General features: G+C 35.4%; 1 protein-coding gene across 1 annotated transcript in view; it reads left to right on the top strand.

Annotated features, from left to right (window-relative positions):
• Positions 1-4,974: 4,974 nt before the first annotated feature.
• The window catches only part of LOC136853309 (uncharacterized), a 23,717-nt gene continuing 6,191 nt past the window's right edge, over positions 4,975-22,500 (top strand). Inside the window, exons 1-9 of the mRNA XM_067128672.1 lie at positions 4,975-4,982; positions 5,462-5,591; positions 14,310-14,406; positions 14,706-14,848; positions 14,977-15,093; positions 15,776-16,008; positions 16,767-16,901; positions 18,740-18,886; positions 20,602-20,692. Coding sequence (XP_066984773.1) covers positions 4,975-4,982; positions 5,462-5,591; positions 14,310-14,406; positions 14,706-14,848; positions 14,977-15,093; positions 15,776-16,008; positions 16,767-16,901; positions 18,740-18,886; positions 20,602-20,692 — 1,101 coding nt within the window. The remainder of the gene's footprint in view (positions 4,983-5,461; positions 5,592-14,309; positions 14,407-14,705; positions 14,849-14,976; positions 15,094-15,775; positions 16,009-16,766; positions 16,902-18,739; positions 18,887-20,601; positions 20,693-22,500) is intronic.

The raw sequence follows: 22,500 nt of genomic DNA, 5'->3' as shown, positions 1-22,500 counted from the left end.
TAATAAGAATAACACAAAAGTTGCAACAATTACCAATCACGTGTAGCGGCCACGTGTGTGGGCCTACACACCTACAATCAAAATCTCCTTTATCCCGCGATGACTAACCCGCGAGAGACCCCACGCCGTCGAGAGAAACACAACTTCTTTCCTACGTCTTTTGTACATTTATCTCCTTTGTCATTATTATCACGATCTATGTATTATTACCATTGTATGTAGTGTTATGAGCTTTCCAACTGTATATGTATGATCTCCATTCAAATGTTCTGTATCAGTTTGTATGTACATTTCTGTCTGTGAACAAACACAGATGCTTGAATTTAATCCCTTTCTCGAGCTGTTAGAGGTCGGAAGCTACATTGCGGCTCGCACGAGCTACTGACTTGTGTGAAAGTTTTGTAAACAAATCAGTAAACTACAGTCTCCGTATCTTACGCGTACCTCACCTCACATTGGTCACCCCAGTGAGATGCCCAACCAAGCCAGCAGCAACAATCCCAAGATCGTCGGGGAAAACCTCGCAGCCGCCTCCATCTGCCTACTGCCCTTCACGTTCCACAACCCAGAGGCATGGTTCTTCAGGGCAGAAACGATTTTTCGCACAAAGAAAATCACCTCGGCAATGCGCAGAGCAGATGCCATCCTCAAATTCCTGCTGGACAACGTGTTTAGCAGATAGCAGGATGGTTCAAAGAGTTAGATACCCCGTTACCAATGACCTACTGAAGGACCAGCTAGAGTCATCCTTCAGCATGCTGCCCGCCCAGAGAGCCAAGAAGTTTCTTAACCCCTTGGGGGCCCTGATAGGAGACAAGCAGCCATCGCACATGTACAAGCAACTGTGGCGGCTAATCACACCGCTCGCGAAGGGCGGTCAAACTGAGTCATCCTTGGACCTCGTGAGATAGGTACTCCTCACAAAACTACCCTGCCAGGCAGTAGCAACCATGCCCAAAGCCTTCAACATGCCCATAGAAGAGTTCCTGGTCATGGTTGATGAAATACATATGGCCCACAGAGCAGCGGACCCCTCACAACCAGCAGCAGCAGTAGCAGCACTACTTCAGACAGAATGAACAACAGAAAACAATCAGACACCGAGCCAGAAGAGCCATTCACCCTCATATACAAAAGAAGCTTCCCCAAACAATTCAGCAAAGGGAAGCTTAAGCAGAAAAAACAAGAACCTCCAGGGGGCATATGTTTTTTCCACTGAAGGTTTGGAAACAAGGGTCGAAAATGTGACAAAGGCTGTATATTCTCAAAGGACATATAGTGGGGTCACACACGCGACCCATCCATACTGACATCAGCAGTGAGCAGACCGGTTACCTCATAAGAGAAGCTGCGCCTGCTCACTGCTGTCTGCCTTCCAGGTACAAAAGAAAGGACCCACGTGATTCTTTCTAAAAGACGAAAGATCTGACACAGAGTTCTTAGTGGACACCGGAGCATGTAGATCATTCATTCCAGCCAGCCCAAATGAACGACTCAACCCTGCTCCCTCCACCAACCTCCACATATCAGTGGTCAGCGGAGTATCGCTGACAATGTACAGAAGGCAAGAGACGAAAATTGCATTCAATGGGAAAGAATACGACTGATCCTTCATCACGGCAGACGTGACAATGGCGTTGTTAGGAGAGGATTCCCTAACAGCACACAACCTCTAGTCGACATAGCAGCTAAACAACTGATCCAAAAATCAGAACCAACATCATCGACTCAAAAGCCAAGCAGGCATACCACAACCAAACCATTAATGAGTCAATGACACCAACAAATATGCCCCATTGCAACCAACGTCCCACCACCAGAAATGAGGGAATTCTATGGGAATACGAAGACGTATTCAAGGGAGACCTGAAGCACAACTTAACGAAACCAACAAAACATAACATCCAGCACCACATAGAGACCGAAGATCCCGATCCATTCACGATTCACAAGGCTGGCCCCAGAGAAGCTCACCTACACAAAGAGGGTATTCAAAGTAATGGAAAAAGCAGGAATATGCCAGAAAACCCCAAGCCCATGGGCATCATCCCTACACATGGTACCCAAATCTGACGGAACATGGCACCCCTCCAAAGTCTACCAGCGGTTAAACGTCAAAACAAACTAGACAGATACCCACTACGAAATACAGCAGACATAACAAACCAAATGAACACAGCAAAAATCTTCACGAAAATTGATCTAATAAAAGAGTAGTTTCAAGTCCCGGGGGCAAAAGAAGATATCAAGAAGACCACAATCATCACCCCCTTTGGCACCTACACATTCAATTACAGCTGTTTTGGCCTCCATACCTCAGGGACAACATTCCAGAGACTGATGGACGAAGTGCTACAAATACTAAAAGAAAACAGACTCATCATGTGGGAAGACAAATGTGAATGGGCAAAAAAAAAATGGTAGAGCTTCTGGAACACCAAGTAAACCCAGAAGGCATGAAACCTCTACCAGAAAAAGTAAAAGCAATAAGAGAATTCCCCAAACCAACAACAGTGAAATAAATACAAGAATTTTCTGGCTTAATAAATTATTACCATCGCTTTATACTTAACATTGCCAAAATAATGAGCCCCACATATGAATGTCTTAAAGGAAATAAAAAGAAACTAACTTGGGCAGAAAATCAAGATAAAGCATTTCTTCTAGCAAAAGAAGTAATAACCTTTGCAACAACACTAATCTTCCCTTTACCCCTTGGGTCCCTCACTCTGACAACTGATGCAAGCAGTATGGCAATGGATGGCGTACTCGAGCAGGACACTGATGCTGGTCTTCACCCAATGGCCTTCTTCAGCAAAAAGCTAACAGAAACGTTTGACAGGGAGCTCCTCACAGTCTACAAAGCAGTCGGCCACTTCTGCCACATGCTCGAGGGATGACAGTTCATGGTGCAGACGGACCATCAACCAATGGTGCACGCCTTCACGACGTCAGCAGATGCACGGTCAGCACAACAACAACGGCACCTGTCAGCAATAGCTGAGCACTCCTGCACCATCAAGTACCTGAAGGGTTCAGCGAACACCGTGGCAGACGTAATATCGAGAAACTGTGTCAACACCATTCAGTTCGGGATAGCCTATCCCAAGATAGCAGAGGTGCCGAGGGACAACACGGGCCTGCAGCAACTGCAGCCGATCAACCCCACCCTCATATGGAGTAACCTGTCAGTCAACAGCGGAACGTCGACCATCACCTGCGAAATGAGTACCAGATGCCCTCACCCATACTTGCCAGAAGGCGTAAGCAGGAGAGCCTTCACTCTGGCCCACAACCTATCCCATCCTTCGGGAGAATCAACAGCCCGAATCATAATGGAACATACATCTGATGGGGAATGAGGAAAGACGTAAAAATGTGGATAAGAGAATGCATCTCGTGCCAGGCATCAAAAGTTACAAGACACATCAAAAGCGGGATAGAAAAGTTTAAAACAATGAACCGCCAACTTGCCCACATACACATCGACATAGTGGGACCCCTACCCCACTCAGAAGGGTACAGATACCTGTTTATCATCATAGACAGGAACACCGGGTAGTCAGAAGCAATACCAATATGGCAGCAGACGGGGGAGAGCTGTGTAAAAGCCATCGAAGATTGGATCAGTAGGCACAGAATCCCCCAGATCATCACCAGTGACAGAGGAGCCAACTTCACATCTATCCTGTGGAACACCCTCGCCGACAGTCTGGGCACGAAAATAACACATACGACAGCCTACAACCCCGAAGCAAATGGCATCATCGAGGGGGTGCACCAATCACTAAAAACATCACTCACCACTAGAAGCCAGGGTGGGAGCTGGAGGAAGGAACTACCTTGGATCCTACTGGGCCTGAGAACGAAGCCGCATGCAGTGTTCAATGCATCTCCAGCAGAAGTCCTGTACGGCCAAGCATTGGCATTGCCTGCAGATGTCTTCCAAGAGCAAACAAATCCGACATCGCCATCCGACAGCCAAAAAATGATAGAGAGAATAATGCCAGCAAAGACGACCTACCATGCGAACAGAAAGGTGTACGTCCCCAATGATCTGCAGAACGTAAAATATGCGTTCAGACCTGTAGGCGCTCTCAGACCCCACCTCTACCCAGCCTACTCAGGACCACACCTCACCCTCCAGAGACGACCCAAGGCATACTAGGTGACAGGAGATGGAAGAACGACGTGGGTTTCCATTGATCATCTGAAACCTGCGTACATATAGGACACTGTCCTACAGCCGTAGGGGGGGGGAGTACTGTAGCGCCCACATGTGTGGACCTACACACACCTACAATCAAAATCTCCTTTTATTCCGCGATGACTAACCCACGAGAGAAACCATGTTGCCAAGAGAAACACATCTTCTCTTATACGTCTTTTATACATATATCTCCATTGTCATTATTGTCACGAACTATATACAGTATTATTACCGTTGTATGTATTGTTATGCCAGCTTTCCAACCATATATCTATGATTTTCAGCCAAATGTACTGTATCAGTTCGCATGTATATCTCTGTGTGTGAACAAACACAGATGCTTGAACTTAATCCCTTTCTCGACTTGTCACAGGTCGGGAGCTACACTGCGGCTCGCATGAGCTATTGACCTGTGTGAAAGTTCTGTGAATAAATCAGTAAACTGTAGTCTCTGTATCTTACTCGTACCTCGCCTCGCACACGTTTATCAAACATTTGTTATTTTTTTTTTTTATATTTAGATCGAGGGCATTGTTCTACCATTGCTCCCACTTATGATGAAGACTGGTTTTTACTACTACAGTTATTATTATTATTATTATTATTATTATTATTATTATTATCCATACTCACTCCCCTCTCATAAAACAGGTGTGTGCCAGTTTTACACAGCCCGTGAGTCTTTTATACCTTACATTATGGGTATGGTATTTCAGAAGGGAAGTCCCCTGGTTCCAGCAATTGATCACAGGTAAGAACGTGGAATGACCTGGTGCGTCCACACCACAGTAAAACGTGTCAAAAACACACGTTGTCAACTTATTACATATATATCACAAACACGCTGAATACACGTCAGTGAATTACTGGCAGTTATAACCAGTGTTTCATACGATTATCAACCATTTCCCTAAGGTTCGTTCTCTATTTACTGTCGTTGACCTGTTTCCAACTTCCCTGTGAAATGTATGCCATAAGTTGCCTACGCGTGTTTATGACATATTTTATGACAACGTTATGTAGTTACAATATTCTTCTTATTCCATTAATGTTCACATCGACATGTGTGGTATAAAAAGAAATTTTAATTTACTTTGAGCTGAAAAAATGTAAGCAGCAAATTATTTACTTTATTTTTTTTATTTAATGTATTGACCAACTGGTAAACCGACTATACTCAGTTGCTTGATATTTTGGATGAAGTCACTAGGCAAAAGAAAACAATGTTCTCTGCCAATCTTTAATTCCCAGGCTCCAAGCAGTATTTCAAGCTGGTCTATACGACTACTGGCAGAAGAAAAATGTTGCCAACTCCACGGCCTGTGACAATATGCCCTCCACATACACCGTTACAGAACCTTTATCTTGGGAAAATTTATGGGTAAGCAGTAAAAATAAATCCCTTTCAGATATTCTTCTTCTTCTTCTTCTTCTTCTTCTTCTTCTTCTTCTTCTTCTTCTTCTTCTTCTTCTTCTTATTATTATTATTATTATTATTATTATTATTATTATTATTATTATTATTATTATTATTATGTTTTGCGTTGATAGGCTCCATTTAAATAGTTTTCTAGCAGACGACTTATATGAACATAAACTGTTCGGACATTTACTTTAGATATAATATATATATAATATATATATATATATATATATATATATATATATATATATATATATATATATATATATATATATATATATATATATATATACCATCATTATTGCAATACAATTGATTTATATTCTAATTTCCTTACAGGGTGTATTCGTTACACTGACTTGTGGAATAGCAGTTGCTGGGGTGATTTTTTGCATCGAGCTTTTATCAGTAAAAATATCCTGAACACAACACAACCATAACCCTGGATAACATTTGAAAGGTGACGCATTTGCAACACATAACCATGTCAGTTCACAACGATTCTAGACCATTGTATCATGAATTTTTAGCGTAGGACTTATCTGTAAATGACTTGTGGAAAGCCAGTTTCATGAGTATGCTTGCACATCTCTATGTAATAAAATGCAGTGTTTCCACACTTTCTCACTTTAGCGTTTAAAGACGATATTCTTTTGGTAACGGACACCACGATCAGACTTGAAGTTACCAATCCTGTGCTGGCGTAAAATCTTTGGTCCCGATATATAAACATGAGCACGCAGAAAGAAGGAGCCTTGGCTTAAGAAATATGATCCTTTCTTCAGAAATATGGTTCTTTCTTTCAGACGTGTTATAAGCACAGATAGAAATATACTACTGTACAGACTTCGTCCGTTAGTACTTTATGAGGTTAAGGAAAAGTTTATCTTCCAAGTTTTTCAATAAGTACGTTGAATCTACAAACTTCCTTCTTAACAGTCAATATGTATACGGGCAATAGTTACGTGCCTGCGATGCTCTCTTCAGATCAAACAAGTTACTACGAAGTAACTGTAGATTTGTGTAGAAGTTTATTACGATTTACTTTAACGCTGCTGTGGTAAAAAAGTAAAAAAAGTCCTCCTCTTCTTTCGAAAAAGAAAATAAACAGATAAAGTGACTTTCATCTTCTACACTTTGTGGCTCACCTGGGTATTAAAACCCTTCGTTTCCTATACCACATCGTCTTCCTGATTCCTAGGATCTCTTCTCATCATCCCTCCTAACATTGCCGATAATCTGCACTCTTTTCACTAGTCCTCCATTCTTTCCATATGATCAGACCCTCTTAAAACATGCGTATCCATCCTGTCAAGTATACAGTCTCACCATCACATTACAGTCTTCACACTTCTTAGCCTGTTTACTCGTACTCTACTCACTGCATGTCTGCAAAGGCAGTCAGCCTCATCACTTTTAGCCCTTTCATTTACACTGACATTCAAACACAGACACACACACACACATACATGAACACATACATACATACATACATACATATATATATTTATAAATACATATATATATATATATATATATATATATATATATATATATATATATATATATATATATATATATATATATATATATATATATATATATATATATATATATATATATATATATATATATATATATATATATATATATATATATATATATATATATATATATATATATATATATATACTGTATATGTATATCACACACACACACACACACACACACACATATATATATATATATATATATATATATATATATATATATATATATATATATATATATATATATATATATGCAGAATCTACTGGTCACTTTTACCAGACATATGTAATTCTAATAGCCACAATGCCCTCTTAACTTCGCTAATTCTTGGCGCTTTTTGGATATGCTTGTAACTACGAAGCCGATAGATCCAAAGGGAAGAAATTGAAGAGCCTGTGACTGCCGGCCGCGAAGTTAAGAGGGCATTGTGGCTATTAGAATTACATATGTGTCTGGTAAAAGTGACCAGTAGATTCTGCATATATATTTCAGCCTAAAAAGCAATAAAAACGATTGCCCACTTGGCTACGATGGTGAGGATGGGTCTATTCCAGCTCTAATAAATATATCTGAAAACGACAGGTATATATATATGTACGAGAAGTGATAGACTTTTATCCTTCTCGTGGTCAAGTTGGCAACGTGACCTCCTTGTGATTAAGGTAACTTGGGTTCGCTTCCCGCGGCCGGCCGTCACAGGCTCTTCAATTTCTTCCGTTTGAATCTATCGGCTTCGTAGTTACAAGCATATCCAAAAAGCGCGAAGAATTAGCGAAGTTAAGAGGGCATTGTGGCTATTAGAATTATATATATATATATATATATATATATATATATATATATATATTTATATATCTACGTACATTTATCTCTATATATATCTATATATATATATATATATATATATATATATATATATATATATATATATATATATATATATATATATATACACCTGTGTGTATACACTGTATATACGCTTCTTACGTATACTGAAATTGTTAATCTGTTCTTTGAAATCTCAGCGGACACTAACAGTTTTGAATTTCTCAAATAGGTTACTATTGCAATGATCTGTTTTATATTAAGTCATAAACACAACTTTATATAAACAGGAAATAGCTTTTAATGACCTACGGTTCAATGAATGGAGTTGAATATGTATTGAATGGTAAGTTTTTTTTTATTATTACCCTTGCAGCCATTTTTCCTACCGATTATTATAAATGTTTGTATATTGCCAGATCAATCAAAAGAATGATTAACATGACATGTAAACCTTTACTCTAATAACTTGAAGAGTTGATGACAGAATTGTGTTTGTTTATATACACACACATATATATATATATATATATATATATATATATATATATATATATATATATATATATATATATATATATATATATATATATATATGTGTGTGTGTGTGTGTGTGTGTATCCATACCCATCGATCTATACACACACACACACACACACACACACACACACACATATATATATATATATATATATATATATATATATATATATATATACATATATATATATATATACATATATGCTCTTTTGGATGAGATAAGAAAAAGGGTCTCAAGTAACAGTAAAATTAATCCTAATTTTTATTCTGCAGAAAGAAAGCTTAGTAAAGCTGCTTTCATTGAAGAATAGACAGAAGTAAAGGACAGAACTCATAAAAATCTAAAATTCATGATATATCTTACAGGAAGAGAATTATTTCGTTATCTTATTCATGGACTACGAATGAAATATCAACGATTATTTATGCAAAAATATTGAAGTATTATCAATGATTATATTAAAGAAGAAAACATATATATATATATATATATATATATATATATATATATATATATATATATATATATATATATATATATATATATATGTGTTGTGTGTGTGTGTGTTTGTGTGCGTGTGTTAGTGTGACCATTCTTATACATTTTAATATGTTATGTCCACTTTCAAATGAACAAAACAGATGTGTAGTCGTTTTACGATTTGTTTTAGAATCTAGTCTTAATCACCCAGGGGCAATGTCTTTGTAAGTCATGATTGCATAATCAATAACTGCCGGAGAGCTGATTCATATTGCTTGTACTCACTGCACGTGCGCAATCTAGACTTTAAAAGCCCAGGCACAACGATTCGTCACAGATGTTCCGGTGTTTCGTGCTAAGCTAAACACTCGATCATTTGCGCTCGTGTTCTCTTCGTCTGCTGTATTTTCACGTGAGTCCAAACTAGATTTAATCTATTTTACGTTCTAGCGAGGTTACTCTTTATAAGTCTGTTCACAGATTAACTTTATATGCTTATGTATTTAGGGCAGAGAGATGGAGTGGTCTGTCATATGCAAGGTGGAATTAGTTTTATGTTTGCATTATCGTATGCGTTTCTCTGCATACTGTGTCTGACGAGTTATTCCAGTGTGTTATCGTATAAAGATAACTACATTAATATATGTTAGTAGAGAGTTATGCACGCGTTCCAAATTAACATTGAAGACTCATTAACAGAGATAGGATAAAAATGTTGCTATCTAGGCCATTTTAGGATTTTTATGTTATGTATTGTCGCCAAAATATGTGATGGGAAAACTAGAATATGTGGTTTTGATCATTGCTTTATTTACATGAAAAATACAGGAAAACAAAATCAGAAATGATCCACAACCAATTCTGCACCCGGGGGGGGGGGCCGCGGGAACAGGGGTAGATTTCCCTTGAAATTTATTGACATTTCAAAACAAAAGAATATAATACTGAATGAGCACTTGATCAGCAAGCCATAAACTGAAATTAATCAGTGCATATAGCTAAAAAAATGACAAATAGAAAAGAACACATGATTAATGTTTTTTAATTAGCTAACGATTATCCCCTAAATGAATTTCTGGCTACAAAATTGTTTACAAAATATAATACTATAAAATATATAGAGCTCAGACTGAAAATATATAGAGCTCAGAATGTTGAACGATTGTAAAAACAATTTGTAACCATGATTCTGTTCAAATTTTCTGCTTTAAGACGCTGTCATTTGTCAGTCATCACATTTTTATAGACTGAGAAGCCCCTCTTTACATCCACATTGGCAGCTAGGGCGTATTTCTGTTAATTATTTACTTACGTAAAGCAGAAAATATTCTTTTCTGTCAGTAATGCAGTGTACAGTATAAACCCATTACTCCTGGCATCCTTCACCAAAATCTGTTAACTTTTAATTCATTTCCAATAAAACTTGCAGAGATTGGATAAAAATGCTGATATTAACATCATAATTTAGATTTTTTTGTAGAAAAAAAACGCCGATTATGTGAAAAATATTTCTTATGTAATCACATATTTTCCTTATCTCTGCTCATTAACATAGTCCTATAAATTACCTAAATTAATGCGATGTCCAGATAAGGTGACAAGTAATTTATTAAAATACTTTATCTGTAAATCATGGCATAAAAACCTTTTATTTTGCCACCTTATATATATATATATATATATATATATATATATATATATATATATATATATATATATATATATATATATATATATATATATATATATATATATATATATATATATATATATATATATAAAAATAAATAAGACAAAACACGAAGGATAGAGAAACAATGGAGTGCTACAAGACCTTTCGATTTATAATCCTTTACTTAGCTGACTTTACTAAGTAAAAGGACTTTAAGTCGAAAGGCCTTGCAGCACTCCATTGTTTCTCTTCCTTCGTGATTTTGTTTTTATCTATATATTCATCACGCTCCATATTTTCGTTATTCAGTTACACACACACACACACACACACACACACACACACATATATATATATATATATATATATATATATATATATATATATATATATATATATATATATATATATATATATATATATATATATATATATATATATATATATATATATATATATATATATATATATATTACTGATGAATTCTTGAGACTACTAAGGCCTACTGAGCAAAATTGATATTGCTGTTGAGCATGTATAAATCTTTTACAAACCAGCAGCTGGGCATCATCCGTACAGAGCCATGGTATAAGAAATGGAAGTCGGTGTTTAATATACTCTCTCTCTCTCTCTCTCTCTCTCTCTCTCTCTCTCTCTCTCTCTCTCTCTCTCTCTCTCTCTCTCTCTCTTTTATTTGCACTCCTTTTCCCCAAATAAGCTTTTGACTCCAGAAGTGTACGAGACTCTACCTTAAAACATGAACATTACCCTCTGTATCTTGTAAATAATATTACAATGGGAATTTCCTCATATTGCTGTAATGATTTAATTGCAATGATTAACTTGTTTATCTACGTTGACTGATTATGCTATGAGGAAGACACACGTCATATATGTGAAGATTTATCTATGTCGAACACCATGTAATTAGGTGATGGCAAGCACATAAATCTTTCAAAAGCCAGATCCAAAATAAATTGAAATTATGAAAGAAATAGAGACAGATTACATGCCTTTCACTCAGTTACATAATGAGAGTGAAAGAGAAACACCTAGGAAATGATATCAATACCTGGCATAGGCAAAGACAAGTCCTTTAGACTTCATATTCAGGTTGGTATAATATTTTTGACAGCTGCGTTGCCATTTGCAACTGAGAGAGAAATTCTAGAACATGAAAGGGATTAATGTCCCGTCCAGCTTGCATCAATACAAATTACTGAGCAGGCTTTCCCCAAGAACGTCTTATTATTCCTCCTTAAAACTTTTGATTACGTGTAGATGATAAGGGTATGTGATCTAGTTTTACCATCTATTTGGCAAATCACCGCAAAGATGTCGACAATTTTTGTGCACTGAAACAAAAAGAAACAGACGAAAGTATAGACGGCTTAAGTTTATTTTAAAGAATCTATTAGGCAATCCTAAGGACTCACTAGAACTTTTGGAAAATTAATAATCAAGCGTTAAAATATGAGTGTTATATTACAGAATTCATAACGCATACCAGAACTAATGTCTTTGGAAGATACATATTCTCACAAGAGCAACAAAAATAGTTTTGATAACACTAATAAAACCAAATGTGAGATATTATATATCGTCAAGCATTCCTAGAGATATTCTCATTTTTCTTCCAGACTCCAAATGTACCACATGCGCTCGAACAGGCCTGAAGTTCTAAACACTCGGGCACGCTTAGTATTGATGTGGTATTATGGTGCATCTGTTCAAGAGATCGCTTCTCGGAATGGTGTCAGTACCTCGACCGTGTACAAATGGATAAGGCGGTGGGCGAACGAAGGCCATGTTTATACAAGGGTCAGAATCAGAAAGAATCGAAGAATACAGTCACAGGAAACTTAAGGGATCAATACACAGATATTTATGAAAAATGTTTCAACGTGAGACAGAAACTAGAACCGAAAATTAATTAAAAACGTTTCAGACTCAGACAAACAAGGATTGAAAATAAAATTATTGTATATGTTTCACCAAGAATACGTTCTTACTAAAACAAATTGCAAGCATATAATGAACTCATCGGCATCATATGATGGCAATACTTAGGAACATTGTAGTTAACAATGTCGACGTACAATATAAGACTAAAAGGAGGGTCAATCGGTCTGACAAAATCTTTATGAGTAACTCAACACATTCGACTTTACACACACACACACACACACACATACATATATGTGTGTGTGCGTGTGTGTGTGTGTCTGTGTGTGTGTATCAAACTTCTGGCAAAACCTTTTAATGACCACACTTGGTCCATAAACCATCTAACTCTTCTTATGCCTGAACCCACAACGTAAATTTGCCATGATATCTCCTATTCATCTTATTATACTTACGAATGCTTGCATGATTTTTTAATACGCTCCTAAAACTGAGTCTGTATGTCAAACTTCTTGTCGAGTGGTCAACTGCTGTTCATAAATTTACTCAATAAACATTTCCGTTCATCTCCACTTGTTTATTATCCCGCTAAGGTAATGTTCGACAGTTTTATTTTTTTTTTCTTATAGGCAATTCGTGGCAAACCGCACACGATATCGAGGCTGAGATGCTGTTTTTTTTTTAGATTGCAGTGAGAACAATCATTCCATAGAGTATAAGAGCATTGTTGAAAAACTGCATGATTTGATACCATTTATCAGTTTTTTTACGCAAATTTTTCTTCTCGGTCACATATGTCACATACAAAAGCAAAAATTGTTTGCTATATTCCATCAATTCCAAAATCCGGAACGTAACAAAAAATTTTTAAGATGCTCTCCTATTGAGAGGTATAGTTAACAGAGGCAGTGACAACGATTTACTGCCACCAAAATCTTGCCGAAATGGAGAAGAAAAAGTCATAAGATTTGCTTCACGGAAAAATGCAGAACATCTCTTTGCAACTTACAAGACATCCTGTTATTCTGATCTTTTGTCGTGTATATGATAATAATCCTCGCATGTGAGAAGGATTTAACCATACAGTTATTTTCAGCAAAATCAACTAAAAAATTCAGCACTTTTAGGTACTATGGATACTATTGTATTATAGTTCTGTCAGCTATTCTTTATGCAAGATTCATTCACCCGTATTGATGACCATTTGAAACATTATTTGTACAGTTCCTGTTTTTTTCTTGTGTGTGAAAAGATACGTTTTTTCTTGTGTGTGAAAAGATACTTTGTTTATATATATATATATATATATATGTATATAGTATTAGTATATATATATATATATATATATATATATATATATATATATATATATATATATATATATATATATATATATATATATATACATATACACACACATTATATACATGTACACACACACACATATATATATATATATATATATATATATATATATATATATATATATATATATATATATATATATATATATATATATATATATATATATATATATATATATATATATATATATATATATAATTTATATATATATATTTGTTAATTTGTTATACAGAGTTCTATGTGAAAATTAAGGAAAAAGTACGAGTAATCAAAACAAAACTAATTAACACAGTACCACATCCCTCAACAACTCTTAATTCTACTTTATGTCTTTCAGGCGGTGAAGGAAAAACCAAGTGATCTGGACATGAAGTTACTTATTTCACTGACGTTGGCGTCATTCGTCAGTCTCCTTGGATTTAAGTCCAATGCAGGTATACATTAACAATGTAGGGCTTTTAGAGCTAAGGATTTTTTGCCCAGCAGTCGGAAGGGACTTACGACAGATTATCAATTGAATTGGAAATAAACCAAAATCATCTTTTCTTGCTGTAAGCAAAGTTGCAGCGACAAAATCGGTCATGTTACGTCACAAGCTAGTTATATTAACGAGCTATTAACCGACATAAAAGTGATAGATTTTCCAAATATATCATGAAACACTGATGATTTTAAAAGTGTTACTCTTAAGGATATCTTGTATAAAAGTAACAAAATCCCATTTTGATGACAGGAGAGATACCGATGCCTAAAGAAACTGAAGCTTTACAAAGGTCGTCTGAGGCACTGCATGATCTTTTGAAATTAACCACCAAAGAACGGTGCAGCGTCTTTCTCATAACGGACGGCACATTGTCTTCTGATTCCGTGAGTCAGGTAAATATGAAAATGGAATTTTATTTAGTGTTTTCACAAGTGACCGTGAATAGCAAAAATTAATTTGTCAGTCATTTTTTATAATGAGCGTAAAATCTACATGTTGCAGCTGTCTTTCCTATTTCCAGGTCCTTAAAGTGTTGAGTCCTGAGTTTGGCGTTCATCTTTATGAGGTCATTTTCCAAACAGCCAACCAAAACAAAAGCCAACAACAGCTTTCTGATATCATCAATTTTGTGACAAAGGTACGTTTATGGAAAACATAGCCATCCACAGCACCAGATAAACCTAAAAAATGTCATTTATATATGAGTAGGATCCATTGTTACTCTTCATTATTCAATATGAATGGAAAAATTAAATATATTGTCAAAGATAAGGTATCCCAAAAATATAAATTCATAGTTAGAGATGGACATGAAAGAAATGCTAAAATTATTGTACATCATCTTGTAAAGCGCCTATTACTTTAGTAATTAACTTCAAAAGTTGCTAGTAACACGAAATTTATAGCAGGTACATGTAACGATGTAGAATTCAGAATCATGAAAGATTTGGCTGCCTGCGCTTGTTATCTTTAGCGGCAGACCAGAGAGCGTGGCTGTAGTCAAAATTACCAATGTAATCACACTGTACACTCCTTTTGAATATACATATCATTCCCGAATTCCAATTATCTTTTCACCTAGTTTGCATGAGAAACGTTAATTCAAGTACCTTTCCACTGTTTGACATAAGACATTTTCATTTACATTAGTGAATTCAAAATATATTTATAAAGAACGATCTGGAGTGTATAATGCAGGTTAACATAAAGCTAGTTAATATGATTATGCACCCTCTCAAATCCACAGTACTCACGTTCAATTATTAAGGATTTACTTGTAACATCAGACTTAACCCTGGAACACTCTACATTAATTGCAGATCAGAATGTCTTACGAATGTGTATCTGTCGCAGCGTTTAGTGACAACATCACTTTCTTGGATATGTTTGCTGGTGCCCACAAGTTTGATCTTCTCTCCATTTGGAAGGACAGGCCTATCGTAGTCACAAGTTTGTCACGAAAACAGTTAAATGATTTACTTCAGAGACACTGGGTTCTCTTTGCTGGCAATGCAAAAGTGTTACAAGTTCCCACCAGTGAACGTGGAAAAAGGCAAGTTATAATATATGAAGAGATACTTTTAAGGATTTTAACTTTCTTTATTTGGTCGGAATATATCATTTATAGCACATCATTTAAATAAAAAATTATGAAAATCCGCAGTAATAAATATAGCTCTTATAACCATCTTCACTCTGGTTGACCATGTCATCAGATTTAGGCTAGGTTGTGGATAGTGACCGGGAAGGAAAGACGATTCTTATGATTACTATAACCCATATAAATGATAAAAGAGGATAAGTGGTTATATCAGTAAAATATGTGATTACGAAAAAAAAGTTTTATGAAATGATTTACAACATAAATGCGTTTATCCGAGAGATTGTCAATTTTACAGCATACTTTTTTACATTGAGTGTTTTACCGAAACCACATCTAATTCAAGAGATATAAGACATCAGGATAACTTTCTTTCCTCTCTCTCTCTCTCTCTCTCTCTCTCTCTCTCTCTCTTAACTGGATAAAGGAATTAGCCCCATCCTCACTGAAGGTATTTCAGCTATGAAACTTTTCTAAGAGCTACATAGTTATGTAATCACTGCTATGAAATTTCTCCATAGTCTCTCTCTCTCTCTCTCTCTCTCTCTCTCTCTCTCTCTCTCTCTCTCTCTCTCTCTCTCTCAACCGGATAAAGGAATTAGCCCCATTCTCAATGAAGGTATTGGTCATATTTCTACTTAGAGATGAGTTATAATGCATAAATAAGAATCATATTGTCATATAATCATTGCTCTGGAATTTCTCTACAGCCTGTTCAAGATCTACACTCACTTGCCTTATGGGCCTGAAGAAGGAGGTGGTGTCATCCGGATAGCAACTTGGTCGAAGCACAGCGGAATGGTTGAAATGCCGTACATTGACACATTTCCGGCTAAGTACAGAGAGTAAGTATACATGGGTAAAGCATAGGTGACGTTTTAAAGTGGCCTAAAGACGGTACATAAAATATAGGATATGAAGAGCTAGCATTTGAAAATGCTGTTGTTTCAGAACAATAATTATGCAAAAGTTGTTGACAACAGATTAAAAAAAGATGTAACTTCTTTGCAGTTCTCTTCCAGTAATAAAGGAATTTGTTGATTAGAGTACTACTATGTTATCTGGATTCTGGTGAAGTGAAATATTTATTTTAAGCTCATGTTGTGAAGGACGGATAGCAGTGAAGGATGCTTTGAACAACCCTTGGGCACTAAGTCAACTCCTGCATGAGCCAAGAACCTTCAGGTAATAAATTAATATACCTCTTATTCTTATACAATCACACTCACACACACACACCCACATATATATATATATATATATATATATATATATATATATATATATATATATATATATATATATATATTACACTGTTAGATTACAGTAAAGCATATTAATTAATGTATACACACACACACACACACACACACACACACACACACACATATATATATATATATATATATATATATATATATATATATATATATATATATATATATATATATATATATATATATATATATATATATATATATATATATATATATATATATATATATACATATGTATATATACAGTATGTATGTATGCATAAATTTAAATTCATGCTAAATCTGAAGTAAAATAGTAAATTATCATTACTGTTGTTGTTATGATATTATGAATTAGATCAACGAGACAAATGAGTTATGTAATAGACCTTTAGATTATTCTCTCTGAATATTCTGTTTCAAATAAGAAGTTGGTGGAGCAAGATAAAGTTAAGGGGACAGATTGCAGATAAAATGACCCACAAACCGAATTTTATTCATCTATATTTTTGAGTAGGAGAAGGCCTGTATTTTTAGGCTATAGTAATAAAATTTACATTATAAACTATCTTATACGCTTCTTTGACCATTTTTCGTACTTATGTCCGTTGTTGAGCATTTCTGGAGCGAGAAATTGTTACCCTAACAATAATGACCGAAAAGGACAAAATATGATGGAGTGTCCCATACCTTAAGGCTCCATTTTCTTACTACGAAACAGCGGTAATAGAAAACGTAGGACAATGTTACTGTTCCACATCTAAAATATTTCTTTATCTATCGGATTCCTGTTTGTTTAAGTCAAGCCTATAATTGAAGTGTCAGCAAATCAGCACCTAGAAACCACCAAATTTATGGTGGATTTTCCCTTATCATATACATGCCTCGTATAAAATGAAAAATAATCCCTCTGGAAAGAGTATTAAAAAAAATACTGAAAAAGATTGAAAATGTTGTATAAAAATTAAATATAATAGTAAATGACAGTGAAACACATTTGGAAAAGCGAAAAGCACTTGTTGAGCACCTCATTATTATGGACCTAAAGAGCACGATATAAAACTATGAATCTGAAAACGTGCTTAATTTTTGACGCAATTGCACGTGTATTATATATATTTTTTTTTATTATTTATATTTGAATTGAATGTGCTTCAGATAAAATAATTTCCACTCGTAAATTTGAGACAGGGAATCTTTGCTTGAACTCTGCTTGGCTATCGATAAAGGAACACAAAAAGTCGTATGATCACCATAAATGTCGGAGCCTTCTCTCCAGATATTTCAGTTAAAAACATGTCAAGAAACTAAAAGCGACAATGGATTAAGAATAAATGTTATGATGAAAATTCCTTATATTAATTATTAAAAGACGGAAAAGTTTAAAGTACCTTTCTTCCACTCTTGTCTTTTTCTCTCCAACAAAGGTTCAAGGTGCCGGTGCAAGCGACTGTTACAGTGGCAGAGTGGTCAGCACATGTGACGGCGAAAAAAGATGCAAAAACTGGTAAAATCTTGATTGGTGGCTCTATGGCAAAGGTGGTTTATGCTCTTGCTGCGTCTTTGAATTTCACGTAAGGGAAAATTGAATTTTCATGTTGTTTCCCTAGTATTATGCTGTTCTCTCTCTCTCTCTCTCTCTCTCTCTCTCTCTCTCTCTCTCTCTCTCTGATTAAGCAAATATCTGATCTTTGTGTCCTTTTACACAAAAAGAGAAAACTAAATTAATGTTTACTAGGTATCTAAAATTACTGTTGTCATCTTTTGGGCGAAAGAATTGATGTACAGTTGGGAACAAGTCCACCTGTTACGCCTTGGTGAGAGACTTCGCAAAATTATATTATGGTAACTGTGTTAACTAGCGTGGGGGGTTGCTGTTTCTCTCTTAGCACGAGTTCAACCAATCAGCTCGAGAGAGAGAGAGAGAGAGAGAGAGAGAGAGAGAGAGAGAAACTAGACGTTGCTAATGGATCAAAATAAAACGTAACCATGGACAGAAAATTCGACAACTAGCAATAGAAAGTGAAGAAGGACTCCCAAACTTGGTGTAGACTTTTAACCGCTCTCAGATGGTAAAGTTAACTCGTTTGCCAATGTCAACAATTATTTATATTCAGAGGTTTCATGTATTAATGGTTGGGCTTGTATTCCCTCTTGAATACAGGCTACTATAGAGGTTATTCCCCACACACCGTTCATTACAATAACAATTATTACACGTTATGTTATGGATAAAGGCATCATTTTCTACTTGTCTCATATTTTCCAATATCAATTGTAATTAAAGTTTTAATGTCATACGGACAGAAATTCCTTTCACTGCTGTCATCATCATTCGTGTGAGGATAACTAAGAGGCGGACGTCTCTGTTGTTAAACAACCCCTTCAGTCATTTACCTGTCCATTGTGGAAAGGGCTATTTGGAGAAATGCAGTTTGATGATATTGTCTTGGAGTTCTCTTTTTAAAGAAATCAGGGGAGCGAAATGCCGTTTAGATTTTCAACTCCTTTTAGATATCAAATTCGCTTTTCTAATAAATGAATTATAATAATCATGACTTGCAGCTAAACCATATGAACAGGTTTGTTTATGATTTTATTTTTACATTGTGTGTGCCTGTGTCTTACTCCAACCGTAAACTTAAGACTTCTCCCACTAAAACAACTCTAGAACTGATTGGTGGAACTCGTGCTAACAAAAAAAGAGCCCCCCACCCCCTTAGTAAACACTGGTACCATATAATTTTTCGAAGTTTCTCACCAACAAGTGGACTTGTTCGCAACTGTACAATATAATTTAATTTGGAGAATAATTAGTTTTATAAAGGATTCCTATTTTTCTATTACTCAAACGTATATCTTAAATGCTAATATATATATATATATATATATATATATATATATATATATATATATATATATATATATATATATATATATATATATATATATATATATATATATATACACTCGTATATATATCAAAGGTCAAGAAGTTTAGTATTAGACTAAGCATAATCTGATGCGAACATTCTGTACGAAATCGTAGGTTGTACAAATGTTTTTTTTATCTAAATAATTTTGAAAACTATTTGAATAGATGTATTTAAGAAGATTCGTAGTTTTTTTACTCTTAAAAAGTATATTTCTGCTCTTAACAAGATCTGAAAAATACATTAGGTAAAATTTTTAAAATATTGCCAAAAAATAACAACAATAACTTTTTTGGCATCAATTATATCACTATGGTCACGCGAGACAGGAAATGTCAATAAGCTATTTCTCTCAGGTTCAAATTAGTGGAACCTGAAGACGGCCAGTGGGGTTCCAAAAATGCAGATGGCTCTTGGACGGGTCTTGTGGGCCAGGTCCACAGACACGTAAGTTTTGACGTGATTCTTATCCTTTACACTGAATTAAGGCGATATACACAACTGGGTCCTTTTATTATCGAAAACGAGTCTTATTTTGTTTTTGCGTAAAGTAGTCAAATAATAATAAGAATAATTGAATTGAATTAAACTGAACTGAACTGGATCCTTTATTCCAGCTATAAGTCATATACATTAGATAAAATTTTTACATATACATATCTTTACAAAAGACTTTATAGAGAATATTGCATAAATATTCATGACTTTGTAAAGTATAATTTCACATTTCATAATATAAAATAATTATTATAAAATAGATATCTAATTGTTTACTTTTATGACTCACTAAAAATGACCCTCTAAAAATAAAAAGTACAATTGAAAACTGCTTTAAGAAGGAACAAACTAACTGTAATTTTTCTTAAAAGTTCCTGGAATGTAGGAATACCCAATTTAAATAATAATAATAATAATAATAATAATAATAATAATAATAATAATAATAATAATAATAATAATAATAATAATAATAATAATAATTCCTGAAGCCGAAGCAAGTAAGAGACTCTGGGAAAACATATGGAGCAATCCGGTTTCACACAACAAACATGCAACATGGTTCCAGGAAGTCAAGGCAAAAGAAATGGGGAGAATAAAAGAAAGATTCACCGAGATCACGACAGACACAGTCAGACACCAACTAAAGAAAGTGCCAACTGGAAAGCCCCAGGTCCCGATGAAGTCCATGGACACTGGCTCAAAAACTTCAAGGCCCCACACCATCGAATAGCAGAACAACTTCAGCTTTGTATCACAAACCACCATGCGCCCAAATGGATGACCTCAGGGAGAACATCCTTAGTACAGAAAGACAAGAACAAGGGAAATATATCAAGTAACTACAGGCCTATCACCTGCCTACCAATAATGTGGAAGTTATTAACAGGTATCATCAGTGAAAGGCTATTCAACTACCTAGAGGGCACAAACACCATCCCCCACCAACAGAAAGGCCGCAGAAGGAAGTGCAGGGGCACAAAAAACCAGCTCCTGATAGACAAAGTGGTAATGAAGAATAGTAAGGGAAGGAAAACCAACCTAAGCATGGCATGGATTGACTATAAGAAAGCCTTCGACATGATACCGCACACGTGGCTAATAGGATGCCTGAAATATATGGGGCAGAGGAAAACACCATCAGCTTCCTAAAAAATACAATGCGCAACTGGAATACGTACTTATAAGCTCTGGGGTAGGACTAGCAGAGGTTAACATCGGGAGATGGATCTTTCAAGGAGACTCACTGTCCCCACTACTCTTCGTAGTAGCCATGATTCCCATGTCAAAAGTACTGCAGATGATGGAAGCTGGGTACCAACTCAAGAAAGGAGGCAACAGAATTAACCATCTGATATTCATGGACAACATTAAGCTGTATGGTAAGAGCATCAAGGATATAGGTACCCTAATCTAGACTGTAAGGATTGTATCAGGGGACATCTGGACGGAGTTTGGAATGGAAAAATGCGCCTTGGTCAACATACAAAAAAGCAGTGACAAGGGCTGAAGGGATAAAGCTACCAGACGGGAATACCATCAAACACATAGTTGAGACAGGATACAAATACCTGGGAATAATAGGAGAGGATATAAAACATAAAGAAATGAAAGACACGATCAGGAAAGAATATATGCAGAGACTCAAGTCGTTACTCAAGTCAAAACTCAACGCCGGAAACATGACGAAAGCCATAAACACATAGGCAGTACCAGTAATCAGATACAGCGCAGGAGTAATGGAGTGGACGAAGGCT

The sequence above is a fragment of the Macrobrachium rosenbergii genome, chromosome 27 (assembly GCF_040412425.1).
Source record: "Macrobrachium rosenbergii isolate ZJJX-2024 chromosome 27, ASM4041242v1, whole genome shotgun sequence".
Lineage (NCBI taxonomy): Eukaryota > Metazoa > Arthropoda > Malacostraca > Decapoda > Palaemonidae > Macrobrachium > Macrobrachium rosenbergii.
Note: the sequence above shows the minus strand (reverse complement) of the source record. Positions and strands in the feature narration are given on the sequence as shown.